Below are 18,349 nucleotides of genomic sequence, written 5' to 3' on the forward strand. Positions count from 1 at the left end.
TGTGTTTTGTGATCATATGGTCTGCACTAACAGACTGGTCCTAGGTGGATTAAGGCACAAATGTCACTGTGACAGCCTGTTCTCTGGACAATTCACAGAGCACCAGACCATAAGTAATGTCCTGTGCAGAGCAATGGTCTATCTCTCCCAGTACCTTTTTTTTTTTTTTTTTTTTTTTTTCTGACAGTGGCATTAGGAGTGGGTGTTTAGAGAGCATATGAGCTTGGTCCATTTCTACTTGTCACCTTACTTCTCATCACTGGTCACGCTGATTTGCAATTTGTAAACATCGGTTTCTACCAGTATTTAGGGAATCAGATTTAAAATAATCATTAGTAAGACACTGGCAATACCACAGTGATGGAGCTAAGCAGGATTTCTAGAATCCTAGCCTGATGGACAACAGACAGCTGCATGAAGGCAGTTTTCTTTATTTTCCTTCTGTCTCAGTGCCATGATTTTACCCTGCTGGGCAGCTGAACTCCACCACAACTACTCTCTCATTCCACCTCCTCAAAGGAAAAGGGGGAGAAAATATGATGGAAAAGACTTATTGTTGAGATAAGGACAGGGAGATCACTCACAAGTTACTGTCACAGGCAGAACAGGCTCAGCATAGGGAGATTAATATAATTGCCTCTTACTAACAGGCTAGAACAGTGAGAAACTAAAAGCAAACTAAAACCACTTCTCCTCTGCCCCATTCACTCTTTTCTACCTCCTCTCCCTGTGCAGTGCAGGGGAATGAGGCTGCGGTCAATCCCTAATGCTTTTTCTCTGCTGCTCCTTCATCCTCACTTTGCCCCTGTTCCACACAGGATCCCTCCCATAGGATGCCGTCCTTCCTGCACTGACGCTGTGGGGGCTTCCCACAGGCAGCAGCTCTTCAAGAACTGCTCCCACACGGCTCCATACCACGGGGTCCATCCCCCAGGAGCAAACTGCTCCAGCACCGGTACCCCACGGGTGGCAGCTCCCCCCAGACTCCCTGCTCCTGTGTGGACTCCTCTCCACGAGCTGCAGCTCCGGCCCAGGGCCTGCTCCTGCGGGGGCTCTCCATGGGCCGCAGCCTCCTCCAGGCCACATCCACCTGCTCCACCGGGGGCTCCTCCATGGGCTGCAGCGTGGAGATCTGCTCCATGTGGGACCCATGGGCTGCAGGGGGACAGCCTGCTCCACCAGGGGCCTCTACACAGGCCACAGGGGAACTGCTGCTGTGTGCCTGGAGCACCTTCTGCCCTCCTGCTGCACAGGCCTTGAGGGCTGTGGGGTTGTTTCTCACTCCTCTCTCTCAACTGCTGTTGCACATTAGGTTCGCCCCCCCCAGCCCCCTTCTTAGAACTTCTCTCACAGAGGTGCAAACAGCATCGCTCACTGGCTCAGCTCTGGGTAGCAGTGATTTCCTTTGGAGCTGACAAGAGGAGGCTCTGAACTGACATAGGGCAGCTGCTGGACTCTGCTAACAGAGGCCACACCTACAGACTCCTGCCACCAAACCCTTGCAGTGTGAACCCAGTACACTCAGATCTTTTTCTCATTCCCTCTGGATTTTAAGTGATGTGATGCCCAGAAAGGACTTCGTGCATAGAAAGGGGTGCTTTACATTGAGGAGCGCCATTATAATGAAATCTTTCTTCACCAAATGTACCCTTGTTTCTTTATAGATGGACTTGATACGTCAGTCCCATGCCAACACGTATACAAGATGGCATGTCAGTTAAAACAGCCTATGCATATTTTATTTAGCAACTGTGGTAACTTACACTAATATTTTCGTAGTTCGCTGGGGAAGGGAGAAGAAACACTTACTTATATAGCTACTTCACTGCCTTATTGTAGAGTAATAACTATTGGGCCACCAAATAGTGCTGAGGAAATGATAGTCAATTGGGTTTTCAGAAGTGATACAAAGAGAACTGGGGCCCTGTCTTGCCTTGTCTGTGTACGTGCTAAAATATAGCTCACTCCTGTATCAGGGAATTTGTGACTGCGATACAAGTTGAACAAATTTCTCAGGAGGGCAGACCTCAGCTATGGTTTGAGGTGCATTTCAGAGAATGCCCAGATACCAGTACACATTGGGAAGCAAGCGATCACATAAGAGGCTGAGTAGTGTGTTTGAGGTTTGTGGTAGCGATTCTGTTGTTTTCTGCCTTATACAATGGTGTGTTAAGGTTCCAGCTGCTGCAGAGGACCAACATAGCACTGTCTAGTCCTCCTGAACAGGTTTTTAGAGTAATGACAGTACTCTCCAGCAGTATCAAGTTGCCGAGCTGATGTACTTTGCACTGTGAACCGCTTGGATATCACAGTCTCATGGTATGTGTAAGAATCATGGCTAGTACTGGGGGACGGCCAAACTCCAGAAGTCATCTTGGGGAATGAAAATGGAATCAGATCTTAAAGCTTCTCACTTGCCACCCAACAGGCCAAGCGTGAAGGACAGATTTGGCCCCAAATTTGTATAGAATATAAGTCTAGCAAGCATGTTTCTGTTTGCTTTTGTAATTGCTGTGTATCCTGATTAACTGAAACAACATTTTGATTGAAATAACTGTCAACTGAATACTGCTGCTTTGTGAGAATCTAACATTCTCTAAAACTGGCTGTGGACAGAAATGAAAACTTGCTTCACTTTTCATTCTCTAGGCTTAGAGAAACAAGAGTACATGACACACACAAGAAAATTGTTGTTTAAAATCCTGCACAAGCTAACATGTTTTCATAGCCTAGGAAGACAAATTTGACCTTTTTATTTGCATGTTTTCTAAATTCAACTACCCATTTAAAAGCTATATAAGGAAAAAGAAAAATATTAACTTCAAAAAATGCAACCCACTCTTCTTAGTCTCAGAAGGCTGCATGGCTGTACAAGACACTTTGTGTAATCCTAGCCTGAGTGACACTGCTCCTAGTTCAATGCTAGGGACAAAGCTGGCATGAAGTTTCAGATACTGGAATTCAGAGATGGACTTCTAATTTTTATGGCCCATGTGTAGAATTAAACAGCCCACTGATAATATCTCAAAATCATCTAGTCTGGCACAGCACCAATGCAAAACAATATGATATTTTTTTTAGGTTTATGCTATTTCAATCCCTTCATTAATGCAAAATATTCAACTTTAATATTGCATACGTCCTAGAACTGTGCAAGATTTATTATTTAGTGATTATGTCATGCTTTGTAACCTAATTGTCTGATTTTAAACAGGCTTCACCACTGGCCAAAAAATGATGATATAGGCATTCTGAGTCTCAAAATGAGGTGCATTAAAACTCAAGGTCTCTAAAAATGATTGGTTTATATATGAATTTAGGCTATGGTGTCAGGTTATCAAAGATGTGCAGTTCAGGAAAATTATATTTACCTTTCTTAACCCAAGTATATCAAATTGTTAGATGGAAAACAACATTAATTCAGGAGAGGTATCATTTGTGGAATAGTGTAGTAGATTTTGATTTTGTAAACAAATCTAGGAAAGGTAAGAAAGTGAACAAAAGGACAGTGGTGTCACAGCTTGCATGTGATGATCACAAGCACATTCTGCTTCCACTGTTATTCCTGAGTTCAGCCTAACCAGCTCTGTAGAAACCTCTGTGCCTGAAAGCAGGTTTGAATGGGTGGATGTGAATTCCTGTAACACACCACAAAGCTTTGCCTGCATGGAACATTCCTGTCCTCTTTGATACTACCCAATCCTGATATGTTACAGTGAGTTGGGATGCTGCCCTAATGACCCATCCTCCAGATTGTATGGAAGGGCTGGCATCAAGCAGAAAGGTTTTTAAATGTTTGTTTCCTCCAGTTTCGGCATCTGCTCAGAGCCCGTCCAGATCCCCCCTTTCCGCTACAAGAGGACAGACGCCAATCTGTGAGCCGGCAGCCTTCATTCACGTACTCAGAGTGGACAGAGGATAAAAATGAGGATGACTTCCTAGATTTGGATCCTGTACCAGAGACCCCGGTCTTTGACTGCGTAATGGACATTAAAGCGGAGACAGATCCAGCTACTCTAACGGTTAAATCCGTGGGCTTGCAAGAAAGGTAGGGTAGATGTAACGAATAGGGGGAAGTTTGGTCCCAGATTTTGTGGGCTTAGTTCTGTACCTTGTAGGAAGCTTTATTACCTTTATGAATGTCACTTTCAAATGTGGTTTTAAACAGAAGTAGCTGCTTTATTTCCTGTCTGTTTTCAGTCCAGTCCTAAATATGCAAGATATTGATCTAAAGTGCAATTTCCAGATGACTCTCAACAAGTTTTGTTCAAAATCCTCACTTGTTTCCTTGGAAAGATGCATTTGTTTTATCAGTTTCTTGCCCTTCCCCAAGATGGCAACTGCATAGTGTGAAAACCAGTATAGGACAGTGAAAGCTTTTACCACTGAAAGATGGATCTGGTTAATTCTTTTTCTGTCACTCATGTTGAAGGATTACTCCTTACTCTAGAGGCAAACCATAGTACAAATGGCAATCTGCTGTAATTCTCTTAAATCAGTTAAGTTAGTCAAAAAGTAAATGATTTCCTCTGAAATGAACCCAGTAATGGAATTGTAGAGTGAGCTGATGCTCACTTCTTGAGCCACAAAAGCAACAGCTTTTCAGGGAGATGCACAACTGGGAAAGGGCAGTGCTGAGATGAAAGGAAGGCAGGAGTGATGCAACATTGATTTTTGTTGCATTTCTGTTTTCACTCATACATCTCACAGATAGGTCACCTGTAATAGGCAAAATTCGAAAGGCCCAGAGGTGTGTGAATTCCAGAATGCCGGATAGGGGAAGGCTCAGCAGAGTTGCTGAGTGTTCAGTTGGATTGAACTTCAATCTGTAAGATTATTGTATTACATTTTACCAATCATAAGAGTGTGCATGAGTGAAAAGGAAGTACGCCAGATTTAGTATCCTCATCTCTGAGGTGAAAGTTGATTTAAAGTTCCTGTCCTTTATTCTTCTGTGGACCATGGGAAAGCTTTGTTTACGTTGTTAGCTGTCTGCATTTTTTTTTCCTGTCTTGTTCTTTCAATTGTCTTCATGAAACAGAACAAAAATCTTCAGAATAAAAATCCCACAAAAATTCTGAAAGGTGATGTTGTTATGAATAAGAACAAATTTATTGCAGGGCCCAATGTAGAAAGGTATCAGCTTTCTTTACTTCCATTTTTTCAAACTTAATTGGAGTGCGCTCCATAGTTAATTCTCATGTCTAAAACTTAAAAAGTAAAACTTAGATTCATTTAAAAAAAAAAAAAAAAAAGTATAATACTGAATTTTGAAAGCTCCCTGTGACACAGTAAAGTGTTACAGCAGAGCCTTTTAATTTGCAGTCTGTGAGCTTAAAATATTTTTCTCATACTTTACTCTTGATTACATTATTCGTCCTAAAATGTCTTTCTTCTTGTATTATATTCTTCTGCTTTAAATATGAGATTCCAGTAATTTTGGGTGCATGTCCCTGAACCTGCTGATATTAGCGAGCTTTGCTGTCATTTTTGCGTTATGGACAAGACTGAAATGTTTCAGTCATTTGTGCTTTGAAGCTTCCTTGATCTCATTCCATCTCTCTTTTTAAAGATGCTGACATTTCTCCTCAGGTGGCAGCTGGTTTCGGGAAAATACTCACTGTTTCAAGAGAAGTAGTGAATATCAAGTAGTTAAAGTAGTGAATTAAAATTTAAAAATTGTCAAGGAAGTAGGGATGGGGAAAAAGACTACAGCTGATTGAAGTTCTCTCACTAAGTAGAATGTGTTATACAAAGACATAAAGTGAACTTCTCTTCAATATACACATGCTTGAGAAGCCAGACCTCATTTGGGGTTTGGAATATGCTCTGAGAAATTTAATTTACATCATGCATTGGTCACTCTTCCTTTGTGTTTTTGTGTTTAAACTATCTATCCATCCCTCTTTTTTTATCCATCTTGCTTCTGCATCTTTCTTCCCTCTCATTCTTAACCACCCACGCCATTAATAGAGTAGTTGCTAGCTAAATTCAAACAGCACTGAATGTTACTCTTATGAAGAGACCATCTCATTTCCTCATGCTGAAGAATTATTCATACCTTTACGTATGTAGCCTCTTCTACCCTAAAAGAACCCAAAGCATTTGTTATCAAATGCAGTTATTTTGGGGGAGGGATGTAGTAGCTCTTTAACAGCACACAGGATGATAGGGTCAAAATATTTTTGAAAAGCACCACTAAAGACTCAGTGTCTACCACTAGTAGTCATGTTTCATCCAAAATCATTTACCCATGACTGTGAATTACAGCAGGAGGCTGGCTGCACATGCTTTTGGAAAAAACTCCTGAATCTAGAAAAAGGCTGTGATCCAAGTAACAACTTCTACCCATTTCTCTGTGAGCTGGTCATCCTCATGTGTTTACATGTTTTTTCGGCAGCTTCTAAAAACTGTTCACAAGTAGATTTTTCCAGCTGAGTGAAAGTCATCAAAAATAGGTCTACTGTGTGGATATATAAACATTATACCTAGTACTTATCGTATGGTGTGATGTCATTAATACACTAACGATATTTAAATACACATTCACTGATGGTACTTGTGTCTTTTTTTTGTCTGTGATATGTGAGATTGACAGAAGCTTTGGAATGCTTTAAAAATATTCAATAAACAAATGCAGGCATTTTGGCTTTTTCATTTTGTTGTTGTGGCTAACTTGTATAAATGCCGCTAAAAATCCTCCACTTAGGTTATAAACAGAGGTGCCCTTAACTCTTAAAATATTGGGACCTTCTTTATAACCTTCTCATGATGTACTATCGTTGAAAGAAAGGTTTTTTTATTATTTTTTTATTTTTTTATTTTTTTTTTAACAGGTTAGTTGTTCACTGTAAAGGTTAGCATCTCATGTATTGATTCATGCTGAACTGGTAATGTTTATCCCAACATTTCCCCCCCCCCCCCCCCCCGATGTTGTCTGGGCTACTAAGAGATGGTTATTCAGTAGGATCTGGCCTGAAGAAACCTAGGACCAAGCTTTTCACCTGTGATGTTTAAAGTGTCCATATTTAGCCTTGTGATTTACACAAGTATGAAAACTTTTCCTCCAGTTGCCTGCTCAGTGCCTTCGATGCTTCCATTTAGGTGAGAAAATACAGTTACCTTACTACAGAAAACACTTTGATAATATTGGCCTTTGTATTCCAGTGCACAAAATGATCTTCAGTCTTGTTGAGACAAGAAGCATTGCCAATTTTTCAAAGGTAGTGACAATAATATACATAGAACCAGATGGGTGCTTTTCTAAAGTTGTTGTTTATCTGTCATTGGGGCTGCATTTGTTGCTGACACATGCTGGTAATGATGGGGAAGTCCATCCTGTTGTAAGCTAACTGATTGCTCTGTTTTGCAGGAGAGGTTCAAATGTTTCACTCACGCTAGATATGTGTACCCCAGGCTGTTCTGAGCAAGGTTTTGGCTATATTATGTCACCACGGGAACAGTCAGCTCAAGAATACCTCCAGACAGCATCAAACATTCTTACTGAAGAGGAACTGCACAAGAAAGCTCTGGATCCTTTCATACTCCAGGCAGAGTTCTTTGTGAGTATCCGACCTTTCCTCATAGGGGCATCAGGAAAATGGGATGTTGTCTGTATTCTATGAGCCTTGCTATTACTTTTCCGCAGGACTAAAATTAGTACATAAAAATTCCACTTCGATCAGTAAAGCACTAAACGAAATCCCCAAATTCATCATCCTTTGAAATGGCAATGTCTGAAAGCTTTCAATGATCTTTTCTCTTAAAAACTACAGAATTCGTTCTGGAAACAACAGCAAAGTCTTGTTTTCACCAGTTTGTCTCTTTTTTTTCTTTCCCTTTCCTCTTTTCTTCCTCAGCGTGCTACTAGTTAATGCAAAATCCAACTTCATTGAAATATAGAAGAAAAGCCTAGTTTGCTATAGACACAGCTTCTTGAAATTTTGAGTTGCCTTAGGGATTAAATTAGTCCAAGTGCATGCTCTTTGTTGTTGAATGTTTGGCATGGAGCTACTTTCCAAGTTGCCTGAATGTTCTCCAGATGACTGAAGCACAGGATGGCTAGGTCACTCAGCTGGAGCCTTCGAAAGTATGTTGTACTGGTTTTTCTTCTGCACAGAAATTATTTACTAGCTGTAAACTGCTTTGTCTGTTGCTTTTAGGATTCTCTTAAGCATAGGATCTCAGCAGAGTGGAAAGAAAATGCTTTGCAACATTGAATCTTTCTCAGCCTGTCCCCTTTATGACACTTCAAGTGTCACTTGCTCTTGAGAGAGATTCAGAGATATGAGATAGATTGGTCTTTTTTTTTTTTTTTTTCCTTTTTTTTTAGAGAAGGCTGACAGATATCTGTGGTCCTTAATTCACTTAGTGTGCTGTACAAGTTGAAGAAAAGAAGCTTTTGTTTAGGTAATCTGTGATAGTTTCGAAATAAAGCATCTATTGCTGTTCAAGGGAAGAAGTGGTCACTTAATGAGCGTCTGAGTTGACTGCTGAACAAATCTTATATGCAGTTTAATCAGTCTCTGAGGCCCACTGTAGCTTTCACGCAAAGAAAACAATGTTAGAAGAAATAAGTTTCCTTTCTTTGAGAACTTCTGAATTAGTTTTCCTTCTGTTCAGAAAATCAACAGCCAAACCATCCCAGGTCATTTTCATACTTTACTGAAAACTGAAGTGTAGGTAAAAATGCTGTTTAATCAAAATGTAACTTCTCTAATTAAAAATGTAAACTAGATTTCTTTTTGAAACAGTTACCACTAGCTCTACAGTCTGTATTTTCTGTCTCTGTCTAGCCTGCTTGGTTTTCCAAGTGCAAATTCGTAACAAAGCAAGCAGCCATGCTTGACATTTGAAGAAGAGTCAGGGGTGTCACTTGCAGGGCTAAGTCCTGAAATTCTTACAAGATTTAGAATTTTAATCACTCAAAGTCCTCTTGATTTCAGCAAGAATTTGAGTGGAGAATAAGCTCCAGAGAGCTTGGCTCAAGTAGAGTTGTGGATGACCGAACACAACATAACTAAGGAAAACATGAAGGTTTCGCCTCCCATGCAGCTCCTCAAATTGAGAGGAAACTACTTCCACCAAATCCTTTATAATTAATTGCCTCTGGTTAAGGCCCACAGCATGCTCAGTGCTGTATAAGAGGCAGTCTTCTAAAGCTTGAGAATTTAACAGGTCATCATAACTTCCCGACTTCACTACCAGTGTGTCCAGTACTGGCCTCTCAAATTCAATGTGCTGCAGCTGTGCTGACCATCTCTGCTCCTAAGCTCCATGAGCTGCTTCTCTGCTGAGGCTGATTTGCACCTCCCATCTTATCACATGTCTAGTGTCTTCAGTTGGTGGAAGGGTCTTGTTTGTCCCTGCCTGGCATTGTCCGCTTAATTGCAGGATATGAGTACTGGAGAATAAGAAGGTTCTCCTTTATTGTTTTCTTTAGGACTGTAGTGTAGAGAGCAGGTAATCCCTGAACACTTCTTTGCTGTCCTTGCCCATTGAACTGTAAAGTGCGGTGAGCAAAATGAGTGATAAATGCTCCTGCCCAGCTCTATGGTATCAGATCAATGCAGCAACCTGTCATAGTGTGTGTCGTCATCTGTTGCTGGTGAGAGTCACTAGCAAATTACTTCCTTCCACCCTCAGGGAGGAAGAAGGAATGTGAGTCAGAATGGATGGTGTCTGAGGTCCATCGCTTTTGGAGCAGAGAATGTTACGTACTACCTTTTACTTAGTTCTGTGCCTACACTTGCAATTCAGTTCTAATAATATTAGGAGCTAACATAATGCTGTCTCGCATATTACTCAATGAATTAGTCACTATGAACGTTTTCATGTTAAGGATTTCAGAAAAGAAAGCCAGTGACAGTAAAAGGAAACATCAATCACATATTGGTGGTAAATTGCTAGAAGTACAGCACCATATGTTTCGGTTGACTTCATCACTTTGCCTCCCTCACAGCCAGGACATAATGGGTTTGGGATTTTTTTATTCCTTTTGTGAATCTAATAATACAATCTACTCTGTGTTTTTTTGTTTGCTTTTTTTTTTTTTTTTTTTTTTTGAGCAGGAAATTCCAATGAACTTTGTTGATCCAAAGGAATATGATATTCCAGGCTTGGTGCGGAAGAATCGCTACAAAACAATTCTCCCAAGTAAGTATCCTGCTTTTTTTTAATCACTAGTGCAGGGTGGTCTATTCCACATGCTGAAGGGCTTTGCACTTTGGTGTGTTTTCCAGGATACATCAAGTGTGCTGTCATTACGCTGTCCACTGGCTGTATTTGTGAAGCAGCAACATAGCTTCAAAGCTAAATCAAATTTCAAAAGAGGTACAGAGCATGAACAACCTAAAATTGACAGAAGATCAGTAGCACTTAAGTTTTAAAGTCAATTGAATTACATCATTTGGTTCTGTTTAAAATTTCTGCACAGGAATTTGGTGTGTTTATTCAGAAGCTACTTAGTAGTTTCTTTGATAAACTCCTTTAGAAGGACTGAATTCTATCAACGTTATTTGACCGAGCAATATATTTCTCAGAATCGTACCTCAAATGCAAACAGAGAAAGAGTATTGAAAAAAGGTCTGATGGCATTAAGATGACAGAGAAAATCAGAATCTTCTGTTACATTATTTGTAGCCAAGAATTGGAGTTCTAAGAAACATTTTGTACAGGTTTCTGTATGTATAATTTTCTCCTATGTCTGAATTTAAGTTGCTTGAAAATGAATACATTTAGATGTCATGCTTCATTTTTGCTGTAAGCTGTTGTGGGAAGATGCCACCACTAACCAGAGTTAGCTATACTTGCAAAGCCCAAATGGTTCAGTGTCAGGTTAGTAAAGATAGGTTTAGAGAAGTCAAAAAAGTCCTCAGCTATACTTGTCATTTTAGAAAATGAACCTTAGCTGGAAATGGTTCTAGGCTAGGTTTTATGCTTTTTTAAACCTAGATTTACAACTTTTTCAGCTGCAGCTAATGTTTCAACATGCACAACCCTTTTGATGACTTTGCATTCCACCTTAAACCAGAAGCATAAAAACATTCAGCCAGATGTTTTACGATTTCTGTGCTAATGATTGTGATGAATCATTCAAGTATTAATTTGCTGGTTTTGCTGGAAAGGGAAGATTGCAGAAGCTACTGCTGATTATAGAAGCCTAAACTGCTGGATTTTAAAGTGATCTGTCTATTCCACATTCCGTATTTAATGTGCATTTTGAGAACTGGATCCATTTTAAAAATCCCATTTTGTATTTCTAGACTCATAGTTGCTGCCATTTTTAACACCCTGTTCCTGAGATGTCAATAACTGCCAACATGCTACCATATACTTCTAAGAACAATCACACTCCAGTTTAATTACTTCCTGCAAACTTTACCTCAGCCTTATGGATATCTGTGTCAGCCATTGCTGTTGCTTTGACCTCTCCTGATAACTAGTTTCTACCCTACCATGCCTCCAAAGATTAACAAGCTTATTCCAAGCTCTTTATGATATGGATTTTATTTTTCTTGAATGAATTTTAAAACCACAGTCTCTGTGCAAAATTATGTCCCAAGCTGTGGCCAGAGGATGGCCTGATGTCTTTGAGGAGAGAAATGGGCTGACTGGGTTCATCTTTCTTCAGCTACCCCCATTTTGAAGGATACGATGCTGATAGTAAAGAGGCTAGCAAGGAGTGCAAAAACTATACTTTTATCTCCTTTATGCTTTAAATCTAAGGATCCCAGTAAAGTGTCCATGCATGAAGTAGGCGAGGGAATTGTAGACAAGATGAGGGAGAGTCCAGTCCTTTTTGGGTTTTGACCATCCACTGACTTCCCAGTTTACAAGCTGACCAAATGTTGCCTGTGCTGCCTTGTGTATCTACTTAGTATTTCTCCAAGCTGCAGAAAGCACTACTGACAGGAACTACTGGACAAGCTGCTGCAGAGCGGGCTCAGGCAACTGATTATCCAAGGGAACAGCAAGTGCTTGATTACCAAACCAGGGTGAAACCCAAAATCCAAAACCCTAAAAATAATTAAAATTCCATCACCAACTGCATCTCCAGCAGCACTCTAAGCAGTTATTGTTAAAAGGTAGTCACTTAACATGATAATCAGTTGCTTGCAACCTTCAAGTTAATTGTAGTAAGTGAGAGACGTGATAATAGTCTGTTATTCATCTAATTTATATTTCATTTGTAGTAAATTCTTTTTGCAGATACTCACATTTCACTGTTGATAGTAAAATGGCTTAGAAGATGGCTTTCTGATGGCAGAAAGGTGTTTTTGGAAAAATGCAGAGCTAACAAGGTTGATGTGGTTATTTCATAAACATGAAGTTACTTATTTGCAATCTTCTATTTGGGAAAAGTCCTGTGGAATTTCCTGGAAAATTATGACTTTTCTTTAGGATATTTGAAGGCACTGTTTGATTATATGGAAAAGGCTCTTGTTACAGGATCCCAGAGGGTGGCATGTTGCGTGTCAGTCTCTTTGAATCCTTTTCTGAAGAGTAATGTCTAGACAGACTTTCCTTTTAATTTCTACACAGTTTTATTGCTTTTATGCCATGTTCAGTTATGCAAAATGTTTCAGTAAGTTTAGCCAATTCCTCTAAAATGTCCAACATAGCATAAATACAGAAAGTCCATAAAATAGATTGTGGAAAAAATAGCTGACGTTGTTTGGCTTCTTAGAGATGCAGGCTACTACTGTTTGTTTTTTTTTTTGTGTGTGTGTGTGTTTGTTTGTTTTAATAGATACAGTGTCTTCTTTAGCCTGGTCTATGCACTGGTTTTGTCCTGGAAGAACACTTTTTTGTTAAGAGTAGGATTTGATTTAACTTAAATGTTTCTGTCTTGAAAAAAATTGAAATTCATGCCACAAACTCTCATGATATTAAAACGTTATGATTTTTGAAAAGAATGAGTTATTCCTGTTTATACGTTTCTAAGAGAGGCCGTTTAACTCAGTTACGCTTCCTTAAAACAGTACAAATTCTTCTATCAACAATGCATTAAGAAGCTTCTCTTCTATGAAATAAGATTAGAACTGCTCACTAACATACTACTGTAAAAACGTAAATACATTAACAGAAAAATCACAAGCCAAGTATCGTAATTTGGAGTTAAAGAATATTATAACGTTTTAATATTTGTGGGCTCAGCAGTAATAGTCCACACTGAGAATTAACTCAAGTTCAACTGCAGCTGAATATCAAAAGGAACCTTTGCTGAGAAGTCTGTGGCACTTAACTTACTTGATAGAGTTCTTCAATCCAATTTGTTTGTCCCTAGAGATTCACTATGAGATGGACAATATAGTATTATAGTATTATTGCTGTTCTGAGAAGGGGGAAATGATGTAATCATTACTCAAACTTGAGCAGGCTCCGTGGATGACTGCATAAAACCCAGACAAAAGGACCTTAGGCAAGGGGCCTCACTAACCAGTCCAGTAACATTTAAATAAACATCTGGCAAACAATGTCACCTTGTAGTGTAGCATTATCTCCTGTCTCATCATCTCCCCAGCACTAGGGAGATGAGCAAAGGAGAGCAGGAAGGAATTGTATTTCTGAGGAACTCACTTGCTTCCATATTTCTGTTTTGCTAAACACCGTCTCTGTTATTATCTTTGCTTTGTAGATCACATGATATTGTGACTTCATTATCACATAATAGATTATGTGAATTAGTTCTGTCTGAGGACAGTGTTTCATGCTGAGTCTGTTTATAGTACAGTAGGAACAGCTGTGTGTTTGGTCCTCTGTGCTTGATCCAATATCACACTGTGTTTGCATATTTATTATTTTGTTCTGGTTTCTGAACAGTCTCATTTTTTTTAATAAAGATGTTATCTGTGGTTTGTTTCTAATATTCCCCTGGTGATGCACTGTTAATGTTTGCTGAGGTCCTCTGTCAGAAGAATGTTTCTTGTGAATGATAAACTGGAGTACTGGTGATAATGGATGAATATGGGCCTGTGTAAGCTTGCATTAAAACAAGTAGAACAGCTCCCATTGACTTCAGTGGGAGCTAGACTGAGGTTCTCAGATGGAATCATGTTTTCATTTGTTGTCCTATTAAAACAAGAATAATGCTTCATAAACAGTCCCAAAGAGGAAGGGCCTCAAGTACTGAAATATCTTGTGCAAAAGGACTGTTTAATAACCTTCAATTTCTCCCCAGCCATTACATTTGTTAATAGCACTTCTCAAACTTTAGCTTATTGCAAGACAAAATGGAGGAGAAAATACTCAGCTGGCTTGCCTGCATGCAAGAAATGTACGTTTATGATTTGGGAGAAAAAGCGTTTGCTGCCATTAGAATAATGTCTTACAAGCCAGGATGGATCTATTCACCCAACAGACTGAGAAACAATTTTCTGGAGCAGAAAAGTTGCTGCTTTCCCAGAGTTGCTCTGGGGCACTGACTGTAATAGGAAAAATTCAGCAGGCTTCAGAGTGAGTAAAACTATCAGAGGAAGCTAAATGACCCCAAGTACCCTTCACCTTTCTCTGTATTAACATTTTAGCATGGGATCTTTCCAAGACCACTGACATCTATTGGGATGGCTGGGATCTTTCCAAGGCCACTGACATCTATTGGGATGGCCATGAATGCATCTAAATGTCTCACTGTACAACCACTTGTGTCTCTCTTTCTCTCCTATCAGCAAATGATAAACTATTGCTTATCTCTTTACACATTTCAGATCCTCACAGCAGAGTGTGCCTTACCTCAGCTGATCAGGACGACCCCCTTAGCTCTTACATCAATGCTAACTACATCAGGGTAAGAGCTCAACATTCCTATATGTTTGCCTAGCCTCTATCAGCCACTGTTAATGTAAACAAATTTGCAACATCCACTGGCTTTTAAAGGCATCGTGGCTGATCTGATTGCTCTTCTCTCCTGCTTACATTAACTGAAAACTAAATCTCAAAGTGCAATTGCACTGGTTCAAACCAGAGAAAAGCACACTTCTGCACTTCTTGATGCAAATTGCTTGTCAGTTGGCTGATTCCAGTCAGCACTGGAAAATAAGCCTCAAAAAGGTTTGTGACCTAGCTAGAGTCACCTTGAGGCTGTTGGACTCTCATTGCTGGAGTTATGAGACCATATTGTGCCTTTGCTCCATGTGCATATGTGCAGGAGAGGGGAGAAGAACTGATGCCACAGTGTCTTCATTCCAACCAGCTTTAAAAGACTGAACCTTCAAGGTTGTGGTGGGCATCCCTGTTAAAACTGTTCTCTTGTTGTTTTGTTGGCAGGGCTATGGAGGAGAGGAAAAGGTATATATTGCTACTCAGGGACCAATAGTTAATACTGTCAGTGATTTCTGGAGAATGGTGTGGCAGGAGCGTTCTCCCATCATTGTCATGATTACCAATATAGAAGAGATGAATGAGGTAATGGTGTTACATATAGTCTGTATTTTTATCTGTACTCTGGCAGATATTTTTGGCACAGATGCAAAGCCTGCAGAAATAAGTGAACAGAAGTTAGTTCTCTGGCCTAAACAATCAGAGCTAGAATTAAATTCTTCAGAGTTAGAGAAGAGGTGAGCTGCTTTTCTTTCAGTTCAATTTAGTGAAAGTCTTGTTTTGCTGTCTGACTTAGCCTACTGCTGGTTCTGCTATTTTTTTTGTCTCCCTGCTGACCTGAAGCTTTTCCAAACCCAGCTCTATTTGCAGACATGCTTTAAAGCTGTCTCCAAAGGAATCAGAAAGAATTGTATTCTAGCCCTATTTATTTTAGTCTTCAACAACATCAATGTTTTTCAATCTTGCATTTATTATAGTTCATTGTCTATAGCCACTTCTCTGAGAGGCTGTCCCTGATTTGTGAAAGATAGTTACAATAATCAACAACTAGAGCTGACTTGGGTATGGAGGCTCTTTTCCTCAAATATGTCCAGGAAATGCTGTTGAAATATTGAAATTAAGAAACGGAAATTTTCTATTTACAACCTTCTGGAATTGGTACTTCTAGAAAGTAAATTGTTACAGTGTTTCTGGTAATCTGCCTAATGTTATTTTTGTTTGCAGTAATAAATACTGCTGCCCTGCAGCTGTTGATTACTAATTTACCTACTGCAAAATTTACCCCATAGCAGAGTTGCAAGAACCGTGTGCTTAGGCTTCAGTTTACAGGTCGGTAGCTGATCTTCTGTCACCTTTATTGGCAGCGTAGAATGTAGGAATATGGTCTGGGCATGTGTTGAGCTCTGCATCCCCCTTCACTTCTGGCAGCAAAGTGTAGTAGAGAAATGGAAATGGTGTTTCTTATCTGCAGCAGCAATATTTGTCAAAGCTGGTCCCTGAAACTCAGTAGTTCAGCTGAGAGCGTTTCTTTTGGAGAAGACATTTCAGACACTTAAAAGACTGAGAATATAGTCATACAGATAGCCTGAAGTGCTAGCTGGAAGCTGAGTGCCCATAATTTTTGCATGTTCACAAACCTTTAGCTTTCCCCAGTTGTGAAGTAAATCATTTTAGACTGAATTTTAATGAAAAAAAAATATATATGGATAAGACAGATACAGAATTACCATGCTTTGCAACACAAAAAAATATGTAATTGCAGCTGGCTAGTTGGACACATGCTCACAGGGCACTGCTGATTTAAAAAAAAAAAAAAAAAAAAAAAAAAAAAAGTTAGCTGCTAATCTAAATGTTGTGTTTGTACTAACATTTTAAACTTATGTCCTCACATCCACTTCTATCTCAGGCAGCACTGAAAGAATAACTTGCTCATTGATCAGAGTTGGCAGGTTACGGTGAATAAGATGTTGAAATATTGTGACATAATGTACCCAAATCATTAAAGGACTTTGAGGTTTGAGAGAGAAAAAGAAGCAGAGGAAACATTGGTCCTGAACGATGTATTTGCTGAAAAGTTCTGCTATAGTTTTCATATAACAGGAATGTAAAATAACCTTTATATCTGAATTTTCTCTCATCCACACTGACAAAGTATTTCATCCATCATCTCAGTCTTGGAAAGGAGCACAGTGCAGTGGTGTTGCTCTATATGAGTGGAGCTAGCTACAGTCTCTGTATTATAACAGAACTGTTGAGTTTTTTCTGATACCTTTTGTATCAAAAATTAAAAGGTGTCGGGAATCTCAGCCGTAAATACAGGGTAAGTCCTTCCACGTGGATGTCTCCTATATTCATTCCCTCTTTTCCATAATACATATTAATATATGAATAACAGGACTCCAGAATTATGTAGATTCAAAACCAAAACCTTTGTTCTGCCATGATGCTAGTAACAGAGGCTTTGTGTTCCTGCTCAATGCAACAACTTGGCTAATGTGCGTATGAAGAGCTCTGTATCTCAGCCCTCTGTCGCATCTAATCTGAACTGACAGACAGCCCACGGAAATGAGTGGGCAATCTTACTCCACTCCTTGAAGCAGAGCAACGTCTGTGCTATTGATAGATGCTAGCGCACTTGACAATTTTTACAATGGATTCTGCAGTTTAAGAAGAGAGGAAGTAAAGATGAAATCTGCGTAAATAATTTTACAGAGACACAGTGGGCCACATTCCCAGTGGGTTATTAACTGATGCGCTATACAGATGGAACAGCACTGCTTCTCCTACACACAAATTTTGACTCAGTAGCTTTGCAGAATATTTTTCTGTTGTTAGTCTTTATCCTGAAATGGAATTACTCTTGGTGGGGGAGGGCAACACACACCTTTAACTCACTTCCTTCAAGACTGTGTGTTGCCATGTAGAAGAGAAAGCATGCAACCATCCTCTTTAACTGGGTCCATCCAGCAGCAGGTTCTCATTCTCTTAGGATAACAAGAGGTTGTTTCTTGCTTTAACACAGGGGAGTCTTTTTCTAAGAAACTGTTTTGTTCATGTCATTCCTTGTCCATGGACCTGTCCCTACACCGCATTGAAGTGCTTGTCTCTTCTTTTGCATATTGATTAGCTTAAAGAGCGATTGCATACGAAAAACACAATTGTTTTCAGTCCTTCCAGGACAAGAGTGGTTACAGATCCCCACCTACTTTTGCAGAGTATCAGTACCATGATGTAGATTTGCAAATGGACTGTGGTTTCAGCTTCTCTAATTGTCAGGTGATTCTGGCTGCAGCTCTGGTTGTGTTTTGGCAAAATCAAATGTAGCAGTCTGATAAATCCCATAGCTATTGCTTCCTTTTTGTTCCTCATCTTTGATGTAAGATCTTCAACATACATTTAAAGTGGATTTTGGTACACAAGCTAATTCCCCAAACATCTCCAGTCATGTTCTTTTGTACAAAAACCTATGCAGGTAATAATCTTATATTCAGAGAGCAATGGCCCTTTACCAAAAGTAGAAAAAAATTAT

General features: G+C 39.6%; 1 protein-coding gene across 14 annotated transcripts in view; it reads left to right on the forward strand.

Annotated features, from left to right (window-relative positions):
- The window catches only part of PTPN5 (protein tyrosine phosphatase non-receptor type 5), a gene marked incomplete at its 5' end in the record, with an annotated part of 97,232 nt that overhangs the window by 52,312 nt on the left and 26,571 nt on the right, over nt 1-18,349 (forward strand). For all 14 annotated transcript variants that reach the window (XR_014693448.1, XM_084520651.1, XM_084520644.1 and 11 more), the window contains 5 exons: nt 3,810-4,048; nt 7,373-7,562; nt 10,071-10,155; nt 14,709-14,788; nt 15,268-15,405. Coding sequence is in view for 13 of the 14 variants with exons in the window: in XM_084520651.1 (XP_084376777.1) it covers nt 3,810-4,048; nt 7,373-7,562; nt 10,071-10,155; nt 14,709-14,788; nt 15,268-15,405 (732 nt within the window). The remainder of the gene's footprint in view (nt 1-3,809; nt 4,049-7,372; nt 7,563-10,070; nt 10,156-14,708; nt 14,789-15,267; nt 15,406-18,349) is intronic.

The sequence above is a fragment of the Aythya ferina genome, assembly GCF_964211825.1.
Source record: "Aythya ferina genome assembly, chromosome: 5".
NCBI lineage: Eukaryota > Metazoa > Chordata > Aves > Anseriformes > Anatidae > Aythya > Aythya ferina.